At 36.5% G+C, this 24,513-nt stretch overlaps 1 protein-coding gene across 3 annotated transcripts in view; it reads left to right on the forward strand.

Annotated features, from left to right (window-relative positions):
• The window catches only part of ARFGEF1 (ADP ribosylation factor guanine nucleotide exchange factor 1), a 94,631-nt gene that overhangs the window by 32,530 nt on the left and 37,588 nt on the right, over positions 1 to 24,513 (forward strand). For all 3 annotated transcript variants that reach the window (XM_005240921.4, XM_055799361.1, XM_055799359.1), the window contains exons 3-11: positions 1,378 to 1,534; positions 2,435 to 2,581; positions 11,177 to 11,356; positions 13,358 to 13,631; positions 14,159 to 14,272; positions 14,906 to 15,078; positions 16,186 to 16,319; positions 19,779 to 20,013; positions 24,377 to 24,476. In XM_005240921.4, the coding sequence (XP_005240978.1) occupies positions 1,378 to 1,534; positions 2,435 to 2,581; positions 11,177 to 11,356; positions 13,358 to 13,631; positions 14,159 to 14,272; positions 14,906 to 15,078; positions 16,186 to 16,319; positions 19,779 to 20,013; positions 24,377 to 24,476 (1,514 nt within the window). The remainder of the gene's footprint in view (positions 1 to 1,377; positions 1,535 to 2,434; positions 2,582 to 11,176; positions 11,357 to 13,357; positions 13,632 to 14,158; positions 14,273 to 14,905; positions 15,079 to 16,185; positions 16,320 to 19,778; positions 20,014 to 24,376; positions 24,477 to 24,513) is intronic.

Genomic DNA, 24,513 nt, shown 5'->3' on the forward strand with positions numbered 1-24,513 from the left:
AAATTATTTAGTAACAAGTAAAATCTGAACACTATTTATTTGCTATTAAGGCTTAGAATTTAGGTGACTTTTTAAAGCAGCCTAAACAAGGAGAGCTGTTTGAATATGGTACTGAACATCTTCTCAAGGACAATCCATCTTACTCCTTGAAAAGCTGAAATTAATAATTTTATTATATTTGTTAGTTTAAGGTGCTCTCCATGGTGCATGGGACTGTATTAATTCTTTGGATTTATAATAAACTCCTAGCAGTTCATTTTTTTTATTTGAGCAATGTGATAAATAAATGTTTTCTAATGTGCATTTCTTGAAGTGTCTGATTTAATTTACAACAAATGCATAGCGCCTGGATTTGAAATTAGTTGTTTACATGTAAAGATCTATTTGAATTACTGCAAGAATTTTGTAAATCCTTCACCACAGAATATGAAGTTATGCTTTGTTACTACCACCTCTCAAGTCTGTGTAAGACAGTTTAGTTTACCTTTTATGTAAAGATACATGTGTGCATGAAAAAGATCAGGAATGCTTTATATAAAGCTGATGAGCTATTCTTTGAAATGAAAAATCCAAGCATCTTACTCTGAGTCAAAGGCAGATTGCATTGATGCACACAAATCAGTGAAAAACTACTCATTCTTAATTGTATTAGCTGACTGTAAGCAATAAGACTGCACAGCTAATATTTTTCTCAAATTTTGTACAGTTGCATGGCCCAAGTGAGATACAGTGGTAACCACTAAACTCTTAAATTCTGTGGTGTCATCTGAAGCACAGATAGAGTGAAGTTGGGGTTTTTTGGGGGGTGGGGGGTGTTAGGTTTTTTCCCCCCTGAGTATGTCCAGGATTTAAGTTCAGATATGATTTAATCTCCAAAATAGATCTACTGTCTCTAAAGTATTGAACCAAACTTGTATCATAATGGAGTGGTTGAGTAGTCTTAACTTCCAGGGTTGTTAACATTTTTGGCAAGTTGTATTTTTATCTGTTCTAGTAGTAACAGACTAGCCTTCTCAGAGTTATCATGTAATGTGGGAATGATACTGAATAGATTTCCCTTCTTCCCCTCTGCCTTCACCAGCTAAGGGGAGTTTTTCCCTGTTTTCAGAGGAAACAAGTCTTTATGCCTTCAAACCAGCAGGGACCACTGAACACCCACTTATTTTGCAAATGGGTCAATTTGCCTGATCTAAAGGAGACAGATGAAGTACAAAAGCTGTTAGGAGTAATGACTATATTAGTGTTGTGTTAACTTCATAGAAGTTACTGTTCCTTAATGTTAATTTTCTTGATATTTTATTTCATTCATAAACATTGTGGGGGTGAAAACTATTAGTATGATCACTTCCAGTATTCTAATACAATCATTCCGTTTAGTCCCCCTCATGGAGAAGCAAAGCCTGGTTCAAGCACTCTTCCACCTGTGAAGTCAAAGACAAGCTTCATTGAAGCGGACAAATACTTCCTACCATTTGAATTGGCATGCCAGTCGAAGTGCCCCAGGATTGTCAGTACGTCTCTGGATTGTTTACAGGTCTGTATGAAGATGAGCTTTAACTGTCAACTATAAAATTCTCTTGATCGGTTGGAGGGCAAGTACTGTTGTATGTAAGTAACGATGTAATTGTTTTTCTGTTATTTTACTTTACTGCACACACAACCAAATCAAATATGTTTCTCTGAAAAGGTGAATGTATCTTATTTATTATGTAGTGCATATGTGTGTTTATTTGTGTATACATGTATTACCACAGTTACATGTTTGCATCAGTTTCATGATATTAGTATGTACAACTACCTATTTCTTTGTGTTTAAGTGTTGAACAGCAGGTATAGCAATATCAAATTCTTTTAATGCTCTTTAACACATGCTGTTACACTATGATGCCTTGCTACTCTTGTGTATTAAGTAGATGGGCCATGGAGATTTACAAATACTCTCGTGCCTGAAGTGTTTGGAAGAGGATTTTGTTGATCTTGTAATAAATTCCATTTCAAAGTATTGAAGGACCTAGAAGGAGAAAGGGATAATAGAACACTTAAAAATGGAAGACTAGCTAGTAGCTTAAATAGAAAGCATTTGCAGCTGGTTTATCTGGTATTAAAAACATTTGTGTGCTGACTACATTATGAAGACTTGTGTAATGTGAGTTAGTTTTTAGAATCCTGTTTGGTTTAAAACATTGTTAACTGATGAAGAAAGGTTTAAAGTTGAGCTTGCTGACAAACTGTATTGCAGTTGCTGAGTGAAAATTTAATAAATCTGGAGGACGTTTTTTTAAAAAATCTTTGTTTTATGAGACTTGGGGTAAAATGTACTGTTCTCTAATTGTTCTGTGCAAGTTAGAGCTATCAAGTGAATTTGTTTATTATAATGAAAAGTTGACTTATTTTTTAAGCTCTTATTTATATGAGTTTTTTTTCTTTTCTCCAGAAACTTATAGCATATGGGCACTTGACGGGGAATGCTCCAGACAGTACAGCTCCAGGCAAAAAACTAATTGATAGAATTATTGAGACAATATGTGGCTGTTTTCAAGGCCCTCAAACAGACGAAGGGGTTCAGCTACAAATAATAAAGGTAATACAATTAATACTTTAAGTATTTATAGTGGTGACAGCAGGAAGACATTTATGGCCTCAGAATTCAAAAGCAGAAGTGTTTCGTTTGTAAATGTAATGATAACATTAAAATATTTTCTTGATACTGTTTGTTTGAGATGGAAACACCCTCTCTTACACTCCCTTCCCTACTCTCTCCCATTGTGTTTTGGGTGAATTCATGGTTGTGACCTGAAGTCTTGTGTGCAGACCACTGCGTGAAATTTTATTCACAGCAGATCTGTGGAGCTCTCTAATTGTGAGGAATTACTATTGAATAATCCTGCATTCCCTGTGGAGAAGATGGTAATTAAGCAGCAGATTTTGAAATCCATTTTGGAATTGTTTTATGAAATGCAATTAGACCTTGCAGTCAAGCGTTACTGTGGTAGCTTTGTGCTGCTGTCATAGACTTCTGCTTGAAGGAGGTCTAGGGTTTCTTTCCATGGCTTGTGTAAACGCTGCATGTGGAGTTTGCACAAGTTAAGTGTTTTTGGGAAACCTCAGCTGTTTCCTGATTGCACACATTAATTTATGGGTGTTCATTATGGGAAGTTGTTATGCCACGTAATAGAAGTTAGCCATCTAATGGGAATACCGTACCCTACTCCTGTAACAGTAGTCTTTGAATGGTTGTGATGATGAGCAGTAGTGAAGAATACAATCAAAGTTAGTTAGGAGTGGAACGTTTGTTACCTTGTATTCTTTTGTATGTGTATACTGAGGTGTTGACTTTCCTTGCAGATTACATTTACTTGTTCTGCTGCAAACAATGTAGTTTGTTCTCCTACCCCTTTTCATAGCTCAAATATTCCTCTTTCTTGACCCTCCAATCCTCCAGCAGATAGTTGTTACAAATGTTGGTTTATGCTGCTGTTGTCTAGATCTGTTGTGTTGTTTTACCCAAGCATTTAAGACATTTTTCTCTTGCAAATGGATGTTTTTGTTGATTAAAACTTACAGTGGCTTAAACCATTCTGTCTTCCTCTCACTGTAATACTTTCTCTCCAAATGCTTTCCTCCCACCTGAAGGGGGTTATCTGTGAGCTGGTATTTCTTCTGTCCAAGAAGATGGTTGAGAAAGTAAATTCTTCAACAATTGTAACATGCTTTAAGTTAATTTAGTGCCTTAATGTTTTGACTGTTTAGATTTAGCTAATTGCCATGTTAGAATGCCTGGGAAAGTGGAGAGTGCTGTTTTGGCTCTGACTCCATATTCGTCCACTACATTGGATGCTATAAAAAGCATCAGAATTAGAAATAACTTTAGCAAAGACCAGAACTTCTGATTTCCTTTGGGGAAATAATGAAACTGTGAAGTCAGTTGTATTCTCTTAGGCCTCATAACTCTTCACGTCTGGGCTGAGTGTGGACCCCACTACTCCAGTATGAATTGAAGGATGGATCATGTGTCTTCTCAGACTCTTCTGTGGTCCTGGTTAGTATGCGCTCTGAAGAGTTGTAATTCCATCAGGGAGGTAGAAGGCATGGGACCTGGGTCTCCACCTTTCCATCTGGCACTCCCAGGCTATTATTCACAACATGAGCAGTGCTCCTGCAGGGCAGCTGCATCACCAGCACCACAGTAAAAACTGAGAACCTTGATCACTTAACCTTGCAGGGAGGAAGGTGTCTATCTTGGTTCTGCATGGAATGTATGGCCTTTACATAGTGTGCTGCCCTCAGTCTAAGATCTGGAAGCTGCTGTTGGGTGAGAGTTCACACACAGTGCTGTCTGTTAGTTACTAGATGGCTTTTCAGTGGTGGAGTCATCTTAAGCGGGTTCTCAACTGGAGCCGCTTAGGCGATCTGAAAATACCCTTCTGCTGACAACCAAGGAAATAATCTTGCTGAGACTGAGGGATGTAATTTTGTCTCTATTTTAGGTGTGTAAGCTTAGAGGTGTGTCTGGTGGTAGTTCTGACAGTTGGCGTCCAGTTTAACTTCTCTGCCTCTATTTCTGCTTGCGTGTTCTCATCTCTGTAATCCCCTCATTCTTCATCTGTAGACTGTGATGAACCAGACTGGGAAATAGGGCTTTTCCTTCCTTCCTGTTGTAGTTTGGTTTGATTTGGTGTCATTTTGATGGGACGCCATGCAAATTCTTGTTCACTAGTTGTGGTGAGGATTGCTGGGGTGGAAAAAAAAGCAAGTAATTAGGCTACTGCTGCCATTGATAATTGTTTATTCTGTTCCAAACAGCCTCTTTTGATAGAACCTTTTTACCTTCAGGCTTACCCAGCTCTGCTAGGGCTGCTGTGGCATTTGTGGTGTGTGTGTGCAAACTTCCTGTTGACACCTGCAGAAGTTTTAGTTGAAGTTCACCCTTTTGTTTCCGAAGAACTACAGTTATGACAAAAATTAGATTATTTTTTTTTAAACTATAAAGAAAGAATAGGGATGAGGAAGAAGGATGGGATATGAGATCAACTGTTTATCCTCACCTGTGTTTACTTTCCTTGGTCTGCTCTATAGTAAGTAGTTGTTACTATCTAGATACTTTTGCAGCTTAACTGGCTCATGTTTGGCAAAGAAAAATTTTTGTGTGTAATTGATAGCTATAGTCTGAAAAGTTGAATGTTATTTTAGCGACCGCTTTCTGACTCTTCCATGTGCAGTAGACTGTTCATAAGGTCAACTCGTGTATGTGACTTTTTACAACTAGTCACACTGTTAGTATGACTGGTGTCCATGGAGGAAGGAAATTTGTATCAAACATTGCTTGCACAAGTTGCCTTTTGACACTAACTAAAAATAGAGGACAGCTCATTGCTGAATTACAGAATGGGAAGACTGTAAAAGCTAAGTAATTCTGAGGAATAAGGAGAATGATGATAAGTTTGAAAGAATTTTAACAGAACTTGTATAAAAACAGATTCCAAGTTGAGAGGACCCTTAGAAAAAACTTCTTCAGTTCCATATCCTGTTGTTTCAGTAGATTAACTTAATCATCTACAATATCATGTGGTAGTGTGGTTATCTTTTTTTCCATAAAAAGACCATAGAAAGCTTAATTCCTCCCACTGAGATGGAAAGGAGCTGTGTATTATGGAACAATTTGAGAATCAAAATAATGCAGGAGGTTTTATTTCTGAATCTTTGTATTTTTGAGGCTTAAGTTAATGGCTAGGACTGGTTACCATTAACCTGAAAATTCTGTCCTGACAGTTTGCGATACTGTTTTTCAGAGAAGGATTACATTTTCCGAGTTGGACATGAAATAACTCTGTTTTGCAAAATATGTATCAGTTTAACTCCATGTTAGATTCTAGTTCATTTTGAACACTGAACTTTCAAGGGATAAAACTGAATAAAACTTCATGTTCTTACAGAATTTATATTCTTTATATTGTCTTCCATAGAGAAGCTGGACCATAGTTCTGTTCTTTCTGCAATCTCCAAAGTCATAATCCTTTGGTATGTTTCAGGGCTGGTAACTGACCCCATGCTTGTGTGCTTGTGAATATGGATTAATTTTTTCATAAAATTAATGTTAAGTAGAAAAAACACAGTTTTAATCAAATGCTAAGTGTTAATGACTTATTATTACTGAAAGCTGGTGTAGGATCTAAGATATGATACTGTTGATTTAATTCACTGTCTTGACTGTGAAAGCATGCTGGAAGCAAACACTGTTATTTTTCTATTCTTCAGACCCTTACAGTGTATTTCCATAGGGCTTCAAAGCTGGTAAGTTAGGTAAATGTAGGTCTTTTGAAGCCATGGTAAATGTATAACATAAATGACTGAATAATTTGGGAATGGTAAAAAGCAGGAGATAATCTTATCACTTGCTCACAAAGAAAATGGTGCTTGGAGAACTGTATTACTGCATTCTATATGATTTTGGTGTCACTCATTGAAAAATGATTTATCTGTGAAGGTTATTTGATGTATTTGCTGCTTTGTGGTTTAAGGACTTAAGTCTCCTGTGTTTTTTGCAAAAGTCAGTCCGTGGTAACATGTTATTTTGTGATAAGTTAATGTTCAGACTTTAAATTTACTTTCAAAAAAATTTATTATTAAAAATAAGCCTATAGCCTTTCTCAAAGAAAACAGATTTGTGGAGTCCCAGTAGCTAATACACTAGAGAGAGGGGTTAGGGCCACTGTGTTTTATGTGCTGTCTCAAATACTTGAGAGTTCCAGACAATTGAATTATGTTACCCAAAGTAAGCCCATGCTCATCAGATGGTGGCTGCACTGTGTCATAAATTTTCCAGAGATACGATCATCAGGGTTGGCTGAGAGGAAGAAAAGAATGACTCTTGAGTTGAAAACTAGGCTTCCTGTCAATTCTGTACTTAGGTGCATCTGTCTCTTGTGCATTCATAAATCGTTCTGCTGGTTGTAGTTACTTTCTTTCACCGTATCCGTTCTGTTCCTGCAGAATATCCAGAGTGAGAGGAATGAAAAGTTTACACGTACAGAGAGATGCTGGATATTTTTAGTAGAGAATTCAATTTTAATTTAGTTGTTTTGCCTCACAAATTGTGATACTTCCTGTACTGTTCCGATATGCTTATATTACATAATAGGAAATTCAGTAAATAGGCAAACACGTTTCAGGCTAAAAGAAAAAATACTATGAATGTCATACAAAGATACGATAATCTATAACTTAAGAAATGATCCTGTTCCCAAACCCACCTGATGGTATAAAAAATGAATGAGCTTTATTTATAGTAACTAAGTAGAGGCACAGAATAATAGGGTCTTTCTCCAATACAGAACAATAGTTGTGAAGGACTAGGAGAGCCTAAGGAAACAATCTCACAGTCAGGATGATTGCCAGTAGTTTCCAGAGAAGGAAAGTTTGATGGCTGTTGGTATTTTTGCAGGCTTTGTGAAAAGAAAGCTTTTGTGGAAGGACCTGAAGTATAATGAGGTAGTGCTAATGATGTTTTTACAAAGGTTTCCTTCTGTGCCTAAAGAACAGCAAAGGGGAGGACTACAGTAAAGTAGACTTTTTATTTTTATTTATTTTTTATCATCATCTCTCTTTGGCTCACACTGACATGTTGGATGAAAATGGATGAGATAAGTGTGACCAGGAGGAATGGGAACTCAGCTGCAAAAAGCCTTGAGCAGCAAATCTTTACTATGGTAGAAAAGAGCAACCTAATGCTGTGACTCCACAGTCAGCAGAGCTTGCTGTTTTGACCTCTGCAGAGGCATTTTTTCTATCCAGGCTTTGCTCCCAGACATTGTCCTACACCACCCCTTGTCCTGGCATGCATTTAATACTCTGAATCAACTAAAATTACTTTTGAAACAAACAGATAACAAAAAAAGCAAAACGCCAAACAAGCAAAAAAGAAATCAAACTCCAAAAAAGCACCTGTGGGACTGTGGGAATTTTTTGTTCTGTTTTTAATTGTATTAATGTGTTGCTGTTAAAATAGCGCAAGTGGCTTCATGCCCCAGATCTGTTGCAAAGTAAGCAGTAAGGGTGTATGGCTGGGAGGAAGGCAGAGCTTTTGTTGTTCCACCTCTCAAGGACACGCATCACTATGTAGCAGTTTGAGATTTTGTGTAATGCCGATTAACTGGGGACTGTTGCTGAGGTGATTCTCTTCTCATCTGTCTCTTCTCGCTCCCTCCTTGCATTGGACCTAGTAGTTGTTTGGCCACAGAGTCAGGTTGGGAAGTAATCTGATGAAAACTGATCAAGTGAGAAAGGAAAGGATTAGTTTTCCAACATCTAATTTGACAAGGATTTCAGGGGAGCAGGACTGCCGCTCCTGATTGTAACCTGTGGTTTCTCAGGGTTAGTTGTCACACCAGTTGTGCTAATGATGCACTCTTTTATGATACAGAATGAGGTGATGTTTAGGGCATGTTGTCAAATTGAGCCCTAAATGGAAGCTGCCAAGAGGGAAGGATGTTGTCAGAAACTAATTGTAAAATACTTCCTGTCTCGTGTTCGTTCTCATATTTCTGCTAGGTTGTGATAGTAGAGGAAGAGAAATAGCTTTGAGACATGAAGCATGACTAATAGCCTGAGGATGGCTCTAGATTGGAAGGAGTATGAAAGATATTAAAAAGATCAAAGTTAAAATTCCTATCAGTTTACAAACATGTATAGTAGTCATTAGGGTTTGTTGTCTAGTGCCTGAGCAGGAAAAAAACCCAAAAAGTGACTGTCAGGACCTCTGTAGCCACGTTGAACTCTTTAGTAGTTAAATACCTGCAAGGAGGTGCCCTGCTGGGAAGACTGATTTCTCAGTCTGCATAGAAGACTTAGTTATTCAGTGGATTGGATTAATATGTTAAGGAGGTATGTCTCTGTGTGTGTGTGTAAACATTTCTTCACCTCCACAAACTGTGGTGGTATGAAAAGAACCAAGCTCTACTAGTCATAACTGAAGGATGCTAAAGAAACTTAGGAAATTCAGGCTGTTAAGCCAATTAAGACGAAAGAGCATATAATCCCTCCGTAGCCTTATCACCTTTTTCTACTAGCAGGCATTGTCTCCTATTGTTAAAAGTAGACGGAAAAAACATGTAAGACTTCACTGAACTGAGATTGAAATTAAAATTGGAGTTTCAAATATCAAATTATTAATCATCCAAATATAACAAGGAGACAGACTGACATAGAGGAATAACTTTATGAATGACATAGCTAGAACAAAAGAGATGGAGACAAAGAATATGATCCCTCTGCCCTGCTGCAACTTTTTGTTAGTATCCTAACTGCTAGGCAGCAGGAGACCTTATCTTCCAAGTGAGAAACCGTAGGTAGTTCTTAAACTGACATATTTTACTCTGTGTGTGTGTGTGTGTGTTATCTTTTGGAATTCAATGAAAGAAATTTTAACTAAATCTCAATACTTACTAGTCCCAAACAGTAGTGCTTTGGAAAAAATAACTAACTGTTTATGTCTGGGCTCCACTTCTTTGGCGGGTTTTTAAAGAATTATGATTTATTTTTTTTTTAAGCTAGAATAGACAAAGTTCTTCAAGGTTTAATTCTGAATTTAATTACAGAATTATTAGTGAAAGATTAAGGGAGCTTTCTGTTTTGGCCTTCCAGGATTTTGTGATGCACAAAACTTGAAAAAGTAGAATACTAAAATATGTACAGGTGTGCAGCCTTTCCAGCCAGGTAAGAGAGTGCAGAATCTAATTGCTGGGAGTTACCTACCTTCAGGGTGATCATGTTTGCTCCTGAAACATGTAGGAAAGAGTTGGAGAAGTCAGCAGAGCTGTGATTGATATGAGTAGCTTTGGGGCTAAGTTTTGGAGTGTGAGGGTACTGTGGTGTAGGGAATGTAGATATGTTACCTGATCAGAAGAGATGTGCAACTCTAATGGGGTTCAGCGTGTTTTAACTCAGTATCTGGAAGTCACCTTACCCCACCCCCACCCCCAGGAATTCATAGCAGTAAGGTAGACATGGAACAGTACAACACTTAATGAAAGAAAAGTGAATTGCACACAGAATTGCACGTGTAGGCCAGTGTAGGTGGTCTGTATTAAGGGGAGAGGGAAAGGGACAGGCGGTGAATGTATAAATGTAATAGATTTATGTGTATATAACTCTCTATATATACACACAGTTAGGAATGTATGAATAAATAAAAAGGTATAAATAAGTTTTGGTGGCAGACTTATGATGCACAGAACATAGAATGGAATCGTAAAATGGTTTGGTTTGGAAGGGACCCTTAAATAGGTCATCTAGTCTAACCCCCTGCAATGAGCAGGGACATCTTCAACTAGATCAGGTTGCTCAGAGCCCTGTCCAACATGACCCTGAATGTTTCCAGGGATGGGGCATGATCCATAGAAACATGTTTGTTCTGTTGTGGACCAAGCTCTTCCCCTTTCCTTCCACCCAAAAACACGCACCTGCAACAATGCCTTCACACCCTGTCCTCAATTGTATCTGCCTCTATTTCTGCTCTTTAATCCAGCCTGTCTCTACTCCATGTAAAGTTAATGTTTCCTTATTTCTATTACCTGATCTTTTAGAGGCTTATTTGCATAATTTTCTGAAAAAAAAAAAAAAAAAAAAAAAAAAAGAGAAGCGTATACCAGCTCATGTGGAAAGAAAGAAGTGAATTTCTACAGGGTGGGCAGCTCGATATTCTAGCATCTACCCAAAGAGGGTGTTCAGAAAGGATAGTTGTCCCACTTACAAGTGCCAAATCTCATACTCAGTCTTTGTCTTCACATTTACATTTATTTGTAAAAAAGTTTTGTACCATTTGGATTGCTTTCCAGATTTTAACAGGTTGTTCATATTTTGAATCTAGAAAATTCTGGGATGACTTTTTATTAACTACCTGTCTGATAACTCCATTGGTTAATTCTTGCTGTTATATGCTATGAAACATGTATTTCCAACATACATTGATTAAAACCACTCTCATTTTAACGTAACTGTTAAGTATGATATTCTGATATGGTTACAAGACTACATGGGAAAAATTAATTAAACTGCAGTTCAAGTTATGTACTTGATTATATTTTAAAGTTAAACCAATTTTGCTTTTTATTCATTTGCTAACTGTTAGACAATAAAAGTTTTGACTGGAAAATATATATAACGTGTGTGTTTTATTTAGGCTTTGCTCACTGCAGTAACATCTCAACACATAGAAATCCACGAAGGAACAGTGCTACAGGCTGTCAGAACATGTTACAATATCTATCTAGCAAGCAAAAATCTTATAAATCAAACCACAGCCAAAGCCACCCTAACGCAAATGCTGAATGTCATTTTTGCACGTATGGAAAATCAAGCAGTAAGTATCTCAGTATCTTTATATATAAACTAGCTCTTAAAAGCACACCAGCTTGAGATATTTGTTTTGTCATTATTAGAATTTTTGGCTTTCTAACTTAGGTATTTTTGGAGGGAAAAAAAAATCTGTTACATTGTTCTTTTTGTGTTTTGCACTCTGAAATAGGTGTGAAATGTGTTTTTGGGCGGTGGGAGCAGTGTATAGGATTTAAACTTCTTATAGTGGTCCTCTGTATTTAATGGACGTGTTCAACTTCAGTTTCTATTGGCAGGCTGTCAGGAGATGCCACACTACCTGCATAAGAGTGCACATGGAGTACCTGAGTGTTAGTGACATGCTCCAATGTTGTGATGATAAACACTGAAGAAGTAATCCATGATTAAAACAAAAAAAATTTTTAAAAAAACACCAAAAATGCTAAACAAAATGAACTTTTCAGTCATGTAGCCATTTACATTTTTTAATGTTTTAATGTGTAGCAGTCACTAACAGATACTTATATGTCACTGAAATGGCTATTGTGAGTTCTCAGTGGGGACCTCAGCCTATGACCTGTGCCTTCTACTGCTGATGATAAAGATCAATAAGGCAAAGTAATTGTCCTAATTCCTATTTTTTTTAAAAACAACAAACCAAAACCAACCAAAACACAAACAAACAAGCAGATGCCCAAATTTTAAACTGTTTTAATTCCTAGAATCTTCTAGAAGTAATTCTGCTGTATTATTATAAATTGTAAGTTTTCCCTAAGAATATGTAGTACTTTCTTACTTTCCTCTTAGAAGCAGCTGCATGTTGGCACATATGACCATCACAGTTGAAGTCTTATGAGGCATTTTATTTATGAGAAATATGGCAAAAGCTATGCAGTACCCGAGTGCTTTGAGAAATCTGTGTAGTTACTGTCTTTTTAAGCAACTTAATATAAAGAGGTTTGCTATTATTATTCTGCAATGGAAGTCTTCATTTTTGCCAGACTGTAAGTTCAGTCTTCATGCAAGTTGGTAAGTATTTCTGCTTGTTTTGCACACTCGGGCCAAGTTATTTTGATATGATAGCTAACAAATGCTAGAAGAAAGTATTTGAGTTGTAATTTGAAAGGTAGTATCTACTCAGGGATCTATAGCACCCCAAAAGTTGCAGCATTGAAAGCTTTAAGTGGAAGAGCAGAGGGCTGAGGTCATAGTAGCCAAAATGACAATATAAAAAGTTACAAAACTTTTGGTAACAACCAGGCTCTGCATGGACAGAAAGCCAGTCCATAGAGCATTGCCTCAAAGACATGCTGCCTTGGTTTGACTTTAATGACTGTTGTCTGAACCCATTAGACAAGTTACAGAAATTCTTCCCTTTCCGGGGATCCCAGATCAAGGAACGACAAAGCTAAAATAGTCTTTGGCTTACAGTTTGAAGTATGATTTCTTCCTGAGGATCTGTCTTCTGTAGTGTTTTGGAAGTGAAGCTCTTCTCAGTTTTAACTCCTGGTTTTGTTTCTTTTTCCCTGGATGTTTAGTTGCTTTCCTTTTTCTTTTTTTAGTCTTTACCTTAATCCCACGTGCTTGTAGGATAGCAGAGGACTAGTGTATTTCTCTTTGTGAGAGCTTTCTAATAAGAAAAAAAAAAAAATCTACCTTGATTCTTCTCCATGCAGTCTTTGTACATTTTTGCATCTATAGGCTGAACTTCATTATAGGGCAGGCAGACAACTCTTAGTCCTACACTATGTAGTTTTAGTCATCCCTCTTCCACAATGAAGGTATGGGTAAGTGCAATATGCATAGCTGGGAAGCAGCCCTCTTGCAAAGGTTTATCCCATGATAGTAAAATTATTTATGATAATAGAAAGGATACATTTTCTTGAACAGTTACAGTTTTTTGTTCACACCATGCCTTCAGAGACAGTAGAGATTTCATGCTTGTAAAATAACATATACAGTATGTATATAGCTCATTGTTTTGTTTTGATAGTGAAATACTTGTATGATTGCAATGTTTTTGTAGCTTCAGGAAGCCAAACAGATGGAAAAGGAAAGACACAGACAGCAACACCATCTACAACAGTCTCCAGTAAGCCATCATGAGCCTGAGTCACCTCAGTTGAGACACATTCCAACACAGACTGATCAGCTGTCCAAAGAACATGAGAGAGAGCTTGACCACAGCACAAATGATATGGATAAGAACCTTCAAGAAGATATCGAGGCAGAAAATGGATCTGATATTTCTAGTGCTGAAAATGAACAGACAGAAGCTGACCAAGCCACAGCAGCAGAAAGTAATCAGTGTGTATTTCTGTTACATAGAGGGAGGGAAGAGGTCTGTAAAAAGAAAGGCTTGAGGATTGTCTTGTTTTCCCTCTCCCAAACCTGGAGTCAGACATATATTTTCAAATAGTTGACTAATGCAAAATTAGACAAAAAATGCCTGTTGTCCTTGTTACCACTGTTAAACTTTATCACAAGTATCGTTTAGTTCTACGCTGTCTTGATAATATTGTGAATGTTTTTGAGAATAACATCTCAAAACCTGTAAGCTTTCAGTGTTTAATGTACATAAAAGTCAAAATTGATGTCTTTTGTTGGCATAGGCCTGTGGATTAATTGCCATTTACAGGTTAAACACTGGATTGCTTATATTCTGCAAGTACTGTTTTCAGAACATCCAAACACAGCTTTTTTTAATGTATACTCTCCTGTTAATAGATTTGTAATTTAATTTTTAAATATTAAATGCAAGTAGAATATCTCCTTAATTTCCGACTTTCTCATTAATATTTGTTTGGGTTTGTTTTTCTTTTTAAAGATCTTTCTAAAGCTGATGGAGGAACATTTGATGGTGAAAGCAATGAGTGTGAAGAGAAGGCGCAAGAAATTGTAGAAAGTATTGTGCAGGAAATGGTGAACATAGTAGTTGGAGGTATTATATTAGTATCTGTCTAGTCAATAGTGACTGCAGTCTGAATCTTGATATTAAGAATTATTTTAACACTTCTGAATATTTAACTAAAATATGTCATTATTTAAGTAACACATGCTGAAAAAAACTGAGTTGTCTCACCTTAGCTGTGCGTTATTTAACAGTAAAACGGGCAACATTTCATAGATGAATTTACACTCTCTATTGGAGAGTAATGTTCTTTTTAAAATACAAATACTTGTTCCTTTTTTTCCTGTTTTGTTTCCACGTAAACTCTTCACCAATGGGCCTGTCTCTGTAGTAGCAGTGTTAGCACTACATTTTTCAGTTTGGTGGAAAGTGTATATCAAGTCTAACTTTTTCCCCTCAAAATACTTCTTAGAAACTTGGTGGTATGGTGAACCTGGCAATGTAACGATATACGTAATTTTTTTACTGTAGTTCTCATTAGTGGGAATTAAGAGTATTTGGAATTCTTTTAGTTATATAATGCCATGTAAATTCTGCCTTAAGCTCCTCCTTATGATACTTTGCTTATGATTGTTTTAGTATTTAAACATTAGATTTAAAAGCTCATCTTAACTTGCAATCTTATGCAACACATGTTTTTAATTTTTACATCTTTTCTGGTAGATGTGGAAGGGACTGCTGAAAATGCAGGTGGTGATGGCACAATTGTAACGTTAGAGGATGGCAGTGACAGTGAAAACATTCAGGCAAATGGAATTCCAGGGACTCCAATTTCTGTTGCTTATACACCATCTTTACCTGATGACAGATTATCTGTCTCTTCCAACGACACTCAGGTACAGGCAATTATAAATTAGGAAATACTGAAAGAAGTAGTATGTTTTAAGTGTTGCCCAGCACTTGTGTGAAGAGTGCTTAATGTAATTCCATAAAATAAGTTACTTGGATGAATTTAAAGTATTAAGTCACATTCTGAGCATTATTCTATTTTAATGCACTATTTAAATTTAAATTTTGTTGGTACATTTTGCACATGATGCCTTTTTTTATCCTAGCGTATTTTAGCTGCCCCACAGAATACACTGTTCCAAGATTAGAGAACTCAGTTTCCCGTCTTTTGAAGTTCCTGAGAAACTGTAATTCTAGTGTTCGTTATACATAATGAAGAATATATCAAATTATAGACAGACTTCTGTAATTTCAGTGTGCTCTTTTCAAATAGTAAATAAAGATTTTGAGCCTATAGCATCACTTTACTGAAATTATTTCCGATTGAAAGGTTCACATCTGAGAGGATTTGATTTTCATTAACAAAAGATGTGAAAACATACTCCCTCTCTTGTATCAGATACCAGCATGTATGCACTATCAGCTGACAGAGAGTATCTGCTGTCAAAGTGTACAGAGTAATTAGATTTGGGAATAACAGAATTTTAAGCTAAAAAAGGTACAGGTGACATAAGCCAAACAGAAGATTGACATTAAACATGTTGCTTATATAAGGAACAATACAGAATTGCAAGAACTTAATAATAGGAGGTGATTATTGTACCATAGAAATTTTACCAAACGTATCTTGCCACAGATATGGAACTACTTGCATTCTATTAAAATGTCAAATTTTATTTTTAAACTCATTACCTGCTGAAAATGTCTGAAGGCAATTCACTGCAAGTTACTCTACTTAAACATGACCTACCTAATTTCATGACAGTCTTTAATTAATTTTGACTTTTTAGCGAGAAGGCAATTTTTATTATGCAGTTTGTTCATTTTAATTGGACTGCAGAATATTATGTTTTGTTTTAGTCTTGAGACCGTAAAGCTGTAGTGAATTGGTTGTATTTGTATAATATGTTAACTTCTTGTTGCTAGGAGGTGGGGATTTCCCTACACACCCTGCTAATGCAAAATGGAATACTGAAATATGTTAACTTCTTTAGGAATCTGGAAATTCTTCAGGACCTACCCCTGGTGCTAAGTTTTCCCACATTTTACAAAAGGATGCCTTCCTTGTATTCAGGTCACTGTGTAAACTCTCCATGAAGCCCCTGTCAGATGGACCGCCAGATCCAAAGTAAGTAGAATTAAGAGTTCTCATAATGGATCTTTTATTTATGGAAAAAAAAATATTTAGATATTCTGCATGTCCACAGTTATTGAGAAAATAATGGTATGGTTAAAAAAGCCTGGAAACTTTGAAAAGGTACTTTTATGTTTTAATGCATCTTTTGTATGTTAAATGAAAACAACCTCTGCTACCCATCTGCCTGTTTAAAAGTTTCTTAACAGCATCTGTGCTTCCTGTAAGTGCATCATGTTCCTCCTAGTTGTTGTTTTTCAGAAGAGTTTGTAAAGAAGGTCTTCAGGTATTTTTGGTCTTGGCTAATGTTGCTCTGCTTTTAAGTAATACCTAGGTTCATAATCATTGCTGGTTTTGCCCATGATTTCTTACATCTCTTGTATACTGGGTATCTGGTACACATACCCAACACTACTTCATCTTAATAAAAGCTCCTCGCTTTGAGCTGGTACTGGTTATGATAAATTCATGATACAGTGTTTCATTCTTTTGCTCAGGTTGGACGTTTTGCCAGCCTCCTTAATCAAAACACAAATGTTTTGAAAACAGTCTTTATTTGGCTGGTTTGGAAATCTTGTCCCCTAACTGAAGATACTGTGTTTTCAATTTGGCTTAGAGAATTGTTTGTTGTAAACAATAACAAAAACTCTCCTCTATAGATGGGTACCAGGATTAGTTGTAAGTGTTGGCAATGAACTTTGCTTTGCTGAATCTTGGATAGAATTTATATGCATCTTTTTTGCACATTAGGAACTATTCATAGTAATTTTCAAGAGGAATGCATTTTTTTTCCTAAGATATTAAAACTGTAGTATGACTTCTGATAACAATCAAAGGTCCAGTATTCATCAAGATAAAATCAGCTTTACTGTTCCAAGGTCTAACACTTAAAACAGGTTAACTTTAAGACAGTTTATTTTTATCACTGTGTGTCATGGATTTAATAAGTTGAAAATAATTATGATGTAGTAGAAAGGTTTTGAAGTGTTAGTCTAGAACCATGTTCAAACTGTTATCCAGTGATGCACCACGGGGAAGTCAGGACATTCAAGAATGAAGACTGAGGGATGAGGTTTTTCCTCACTGTTTTTGAGAATTCGTCTTCCAGTAAATGCCATTAAAATCCTGTGGCTTTAGGCAGTTCTCTGAAACTAAGACTGTCCATTTATTAAAGGCTTTAATGGATTAACTCCTTCTGGAAGAGCAGCAGTAGCTATTGAGACACCTGGAGCATCTCATCTGAATCCATGGCATCCTTGAATTAAAACTGATTAAGTTCTTCATATGGAACAAATTGGAGGAAATGGCATTTAGGGCAACAAGAATTAGCTGCAAAGGTATTCAAAGACATCCTGTGTTTGGAGAAGTGCCTAGAATTTATTGGTGGTTCTGAGGCACTGATGGATTTTTGAACTATTACAAGCATGCTGTAATTGAAAGAGGAGGTGTAAGATATCTACAGCTTTTAAAAAAAGTCTTATCTGCCTCTTTAAAAATCATCTTTCAGGTGAAATTGGCTATGAAGTCTTGAGTGAAAATATTTTTTAATTTTAGGTAACTGGATTTGGAGCTTTAGCTTAAAATCACAAAGTTGGGAATTGAGAACAGTGTTATGCTTCCTGGCATCCTGCTTATGTTTTTGTCTCCTTTTTCCCAGTACTAAAATATGATGGTGGATAATTGTCTGGAAGGTTCACTTAGTAGATTTTAGTCCTTAAACTTGTGTTAAATTAAGTGTGCTTCACACATCATACAGAATTTGTGACACCAGCAAGTTAGGACTTCAGTTATGAGCTGACACTTTCTGGAAGTAGGCAGTATTTAATCATTTATGATTGAAATTGTCTTCATATTTATATTGTTACATTTCATAGCAAAATATGGTTTGATCATGTGCTGTCTGTACACTTGATACGTGATGCAAAAATGAGTCTTTTTGCATCAAAGGAGATTGTTACATTAGGTTCCATGTCGCTGTGCAGTGTTTAAAGCCAGGCATTTTCTTGAAGAACTCTTACAGAAAACTGTTTTGGGGCATTTAGTTTGACCTGTAGCCCATTAGGAGGAATGGGAGGAACAAGTTCCTCACTCAGTTTGGCTAGGTTTTGCTTCTTAAAAGTATCTTCAGACCAAAAGTATAACCTTGGGATTATGTTCTATGAGTTTGAAATGTTTGCAGATTGATTCTCCCCCTCATCCCACTTTGTTTGCCAGCTTGCAGAAATCATTGAGTTTATTTGCAACATACTTGTTATTAATTTGCATTTTTGTTTTTGGCTAGACCAGAATTAGTTGGTTTTTTTTTTATTAAGCTTGTATTGTTGCTTGTATGCAGCATATATCTAACTACTGTGTGTCACATGTTGACTTGAAGCGCTCCTTACCATGTCTGGGTTGTACTGTATGAAAAATTTCCTGTCATTGTTTCTTATGTTTCATAACTGTCCTCTGTCAGTACGAGGTTGTTCAATGGAAGATGTGGACTGTCTTGCTGGGGAAGCCATTTGTGTCTGTACATGCTCTTCAGAATAGCTGTAGTCTTTTTCATGATGATCAAAAGTGGGAAGGGACATCAGGAGTCTGAGGAAAGAATGCTTTCACTCAGAATGCTATTTAAATTGCATTATATTTTCATAGATGTAGATTTCCTTTACACTTTTTTTTCTGTGTATGGTTGGGAAGGGGATTGGCTGGGGTATGGGGTTTTTTTTGTTTTTTAAAGCATAATTAGTAGCACTGTTCTGACATGAATTCTAGCTTACTTCAGTCTGTAAGAAGTGTGATGTTACTGTGGAGCACTTGACAACACTGCAGTTGCCTGACTTTGCTATTGCCCTGCTTAAAATAGGCATGTTATGTATCTTAGCTGCTCCTGGAGTGGGATGGGGCCAACAATTGATAAACAATATAAAATACTGTATTTGAGAAAAGAGATTTCAGTTTTGGGATTAAATAGGTCAGGCAGTACAGCTATTGTCTTTATGGTCCTTCAGCTCTCTTTCCATGCTGGTGGTAATGGCGGAGGAGGAAGAATTATTTCAGCCTTTTGGTAGTCAGGGTTCTGTAGATGGGCTGGATGTGTTAGGTGGGATCTTCCAAAAATCCATCAAAAGGAAAGAATGCTCCCTTCATCATCTGGCTAAGGTAAGCAGCATTGCCTAGTGTTGCTGCTGTTCTGTGATGCTGTACTGCAAAAGAGTGGCTCAATAGTAATGGAGAGAAACCATAACTGGACAACTTTATTCTTGCCCGTTTTCTTGGCTGAAGTGTGACCACTTTAGCAAAGATGATCAACGTGTTTTTATGACTCGTTCTACACCAGGTTGTGTCAAATTTGAGTTTTTCCCAAACATTCCACATATAAAATCATTGTGGTGTGTATTGACTTTTCAAGAGAATGTTTCATTTTTTTTATGATTTACACTGCTGATATACTGTGTTGTTTTATTCTAGATCTCACGAACTGCGATCAAAGATTCTTTCCTTGCAGTTGCTTCTGTCCATTCTGCAAAATGCAGGACCTGTCTTCAGGACAAATGAGATGTTTATTAATGCTATTAAGCAGTACCTTTGTGTTGCGCTGTCAAAAAATGGAGTCTCATCAGTTCCAGAAGTTTTTGAACTTTCACTTTCCATATTTCTTACCCTTCTCTCAAATTTTAAGACCCATCTAAAGATGCAGATTGAGGTACGTTACATGAATTTCAAATTTAAGGGGTGGGGTGTGTCAACATTTGTTGATATTTAAGTGTAGCTTGGTCTTGTTTAGATAAATTTGTTTTCCTTTCTGAATGTCAGCTTTTGTGTGAGACCTGCCAGATCTTCCCATGCACAGAAACTCTTTTTCAACCAGTGGCAATGGACTTCCTTGCAACAATTCCCTTGAAATCATCTTCAAATAAAGTATCAGCATTTCCTTTGGAATACTTGGAAATTAAATAAGATTTGCACTGTAATATCAGAAGTAATGTGACACTTGGTGGTAGCGTTAAGTTTGATGAAGTGGAAAGTGACACAAAAACTTTTATAGGAATGTTTAAAAAAATCCATCATATCTTAACTAGAACATGAAATGAAGTACCTAGTTTATGTTAATGTCTATTACTAAGTGATGAAATGGCCTACTTACTAAGACATTTTATAGCACAAAACATGCTTTGAATTACTTTGTGATTGAGGTGAATTTTTACTATCATAACTTACTATGCCCACACTCACTACTATTACTATATGAGTTAGTTTCCTTTATTTAAGAGGTTTCAGTTGGCTGTGGCATGGTATTATCACAGAATGATGCTGAAGCTCAGAAATGAGTGGGTTTGTGGATAAGCTCAGTCAGCCAGTATTTAATAATGTAATTAGGAAGTTTTAGCTTTCCACTGCGTAGTACAAATTAAGAAAGTGAGTACACTTAGAAAAAGACTATGTAATACATGATTTGTAAAGGATCTTAAGAATAAAAATTGATGACTTGAAATGCACTGTGGATTCTCTTTGAGGTCACTTGAACAGATTTCTTTCTCTAGGGAAATCCCAACCATTTGATTATTGTAGCCACTTCTCTTAGTATATCAGGGCCTATATCAATACATGTCCCGAACAAGATAATCTCATTTGCTTAGTCTCAAAAGGTGTACACATGATTTAGTTCCTTGGGCTGTAAGTAGGGAGAAGTCCATATTTTTAGCAATTCTTTGAGTTATCAGAGTCCTGCAAAAACATTGCACATTTTTCTCACTGGATTGGTATTTTCTGTTACAGGGGAAAGCAAGATGTATGCACAGGATTTGTTCTTGACTTCTTATTCTTGTGCCATAGGGTACAAGTAGTTTCTTGGAACAATTGTGCCCATTTGAACCACATGGATACCTTCCTGTGTCCCATGTGTTACAGATCTTAATTCCACGGTGAATAAAGTAGTAGTGTGCACAGTGTATTCCTGCTGTTCATTTTGGTAATTTTATGTTTTGGGTGTTGATGTGAATACTGAAGCCTAAAGATTGTCCTGTAAGTGTGGAGGTTAAGTACGTGAAAAGGCATTGAGAAATGTTGATAGTGTTGCTGTTATAAGGACCTTGAATTTGGGGATTTCTTCATCTATGGCTGTTGTGTAAGTTGGTAGTGTTTGGCAGCTTTGGAGGAGGAACCTTATTTTGGCAGTACCAAGTCAGAAGGACTTGTGTTCTGATCACTTACCAGGTTATTTTGCAGGCTTTTTGGGGAAGAAGCGATAGGATTTCCAATATTTTCTTGAGCGTAGCTTGGATAAAAATACAGATTTGATGACTGATTGAACATGCCTTGAAAATATGATGCATTTTGAAGACTTCCAAGGCAAACTGCGCTCAACAAGCTGTAGTGCACATGCAGTGTTCAGCACATCAGACTGGGCTCAGCTGCTCTTCAGTTACACAGCCTGCTTCCCAGAAAGTGTTTGACTTGCTGTGAGTTTGCAGAGCTTACAAGTCAGTGTGTAGGTGGTAAATGCATTGCAATCCGACTTCCCTGACAGAAGTTTGATGAGCTTCCATCACTACCATCTTTTCCTAAAGTCCAAACAGAAAATGAAGCCGTATCTGAGGAAAATTGGATATAGGATACTGTACACTATTGTAGCAGCTTCTAGAATATGCTAAATTAGGACCATTACAACATAGCAGGGCTGCATTTCCTCCTAACCAGTGTGAAAGCCAAAAGCTTGATGCTGCCAAACTATCCATCTATTAAAAAGTACAGGGTCAGCAATTTCTAGAAACTTATTCTTTTTCCTGGTTGTGAGCTAAGATTTCCTCCTCATTCAGCTACTGATCCTAAAGGTTATTCAGAAGATGTGGGTAGACAGGCAGATAACTTCACATTCAGTTTCTGTCTTAGAGCTGTAAGGAGAGCCATATGCTCTGATTTATAATATGCAAAATCTATATATTTTGGGATTGAGGCGCATTCTTCATCTGTGTAAAAGAAACTTTTGGCATATTTTAAAATAATAGTTTCAAATTCTGTTGAAAGTAAGCCTGCCTTGGTCCTTTGACTTAAATATTCAGCTAACACTGCTGTCTGATAATTAAAATAGTTTGAATTATACCTTAATTGTATTGTAACTGTATTTCTAAATGGGTCAATGAATATATTTGCAGCAAGTCCTAGATATCAGGAGATTTGAGGTATCATTTAGCTATACTTTATTTATACATATAACCACCCTTTAATAACTTTGAATAAGCTATCTTAAACCTCTTGTTTTCAGTTGACCAAGCTAAGCAATTAGCTCTTTTCTGGTTTACTTTTCTGTTATGCTGGGAATGAAGTCTCAACTTTGATATGAATTGCACTGAGTAACAGTGATAGATAGCACTTTTAAATATCTGAAATTTACATGATCAGTATGGTTTTGAGAAGCTGTTCATTCCAAGGTATGCTTGTCCAAGGTTGACACTGGAAGCAAGAAGCCAGCTCTATCTCAGAAGCATAGAGATCTAAAGTGTCTTCGTAGTATGCAGACCTTCCAGCTGATTTCTCTTTTAGCTTAGATTTGGGTTTAATTTTTATACTTGAAACTTTTTTTTCTGCTCCATCAGTGACTTTTTAAAATTCCCTACGAGAAAAAAATTACTTTCCTGATTCCAGAGGATATATAAAATTACTGTCTTTCAGTAAGAAATCAGAAAACAGTAAATATGTGACTAAGGATTGCTCATAGCATGATCTTTATTAAAATTTTATGTCTTCCTCTGTTCAGATTACATAAAGTTGTGGCTAAAATCATTCTAGTACTCTTGAGTATATTTAAGCGCTTGAAAGTCTTTCATCTGTTATGTGTTGAACTCCTTAGGTTTCATAGGGATCCTTTCCTTATTAAGACTAGTAACTGGGATTTTGCTGGTGTGCATTTTTAGAGAAAAAGAGGCTAATAAAATGGAAATTTTGTTTGCGCATTTTGCTTCAGGAAGTAGTTTACCATCAAAGTTGCGGATTTTCCCTGAACATGTGACTTAAAGCAAAATTAGCCTTGTGCTTATCTCTGCCTGGCTAATAGCATAAAAAATTCTGAAAAAAAAATCAGTGTTATAAGGGAATGTATAATACTTAAAACAAGGGTAGTTATATATTTGGATATTTGCATGTTGCTGTCAGAGAAGAGGAGCTTGATGGCTTGAGCCTATTGGCAGTGTTCTAGAAAAAAAAAAAAAAGGTGGGTTTGGTAGACACTACTGGCTATGAAGGTGTGAGCACTCAGAAGTGCAGAACAGTGATGTAATGCCATGTAGCAGTTCACATTTTTGAGTTCATATGCAGTTGCTGCTACTTAGGAAAGAAGTGAGAAAAAGCCTGTTGTAGCTCCTAAGCATGCTTAGCTGAAATAGTAAGCCTATACTACTAATGGATCTGGCGAGAAACTAATTCAGAGGGAATAAAATAGCCCATGTTCCAAACAAAAGCATCTGTACTGAAGTGATTTCAGGGAAAACTAGTACCTCTTTTAGGGAAGAGTAACTTTCCTATTAATGGACCTGCTGCATTTTTTTGTGCTGTGCCTAACCAGTAACTAATTTCAGTAATCTCATACCATGCAGTTATTCTTTTATGTCAAGACTTTTTTCTTCAAATGAAGGTCTGATACTTTAAATTGGTGTAAGTGGCTGTTTGTTTGCGCCATAATATCATCATCTCACAGAGAAAATCTTTTGTGGTGAGTGAGGTAGTATTTCCCCTTTCAAAATCCCAAGTGAACTTGTAAGAGCAGCTTAGACTTCTTGTTAGGCTAAATTATCCTGAAGGACTTCACATCATTCCCGGTTCTTCTGGTTTTGAATGATCAGAATATAAAGCAAATTTTTCAGCTGGACAGAAGTAATTATTCAAATCCTAATTTGAATGTATCAAGCAGAAGTTGTATTTCCTCCTTTCTTTCCCGCCCCCTTCCCCGCCTTTTTTTATAAACTCCTGTACCTCTAAAGTGCTGCTTTCAGAACTATGTCAGAATATTGACTGTCAAAGTGAGTGACTAGATTTTTATTTTTTTTTTCTCCCTCTTCTTGGAATTTTGTTAGGTTTTCTTCAAAGAAATTTTCCTGTATATCTTGGAAACTTCTACTAGCTCGTTTGATCATAAATGGATGGTTATACAAACGCTGACAAGGATATGTGCAGGTATTAAGGACCATTTGCTTCTAGTTTTTACATTTTT

Source organism: Falco peregrinus, chromosome 3, assembly GCF_023634155.1.
Source record: "Falco peregrinus isolate bFalPer1 chromosome 3, bFalPer1.pri, whole genome shotgun sequence".
Classification (NCBI taxonomy): domain Eukaryota; kingdom Metazoa; phylum Chordata; class Aves; order Falconiformes; family Falconidae; genus Falco; species Falco peregrinus.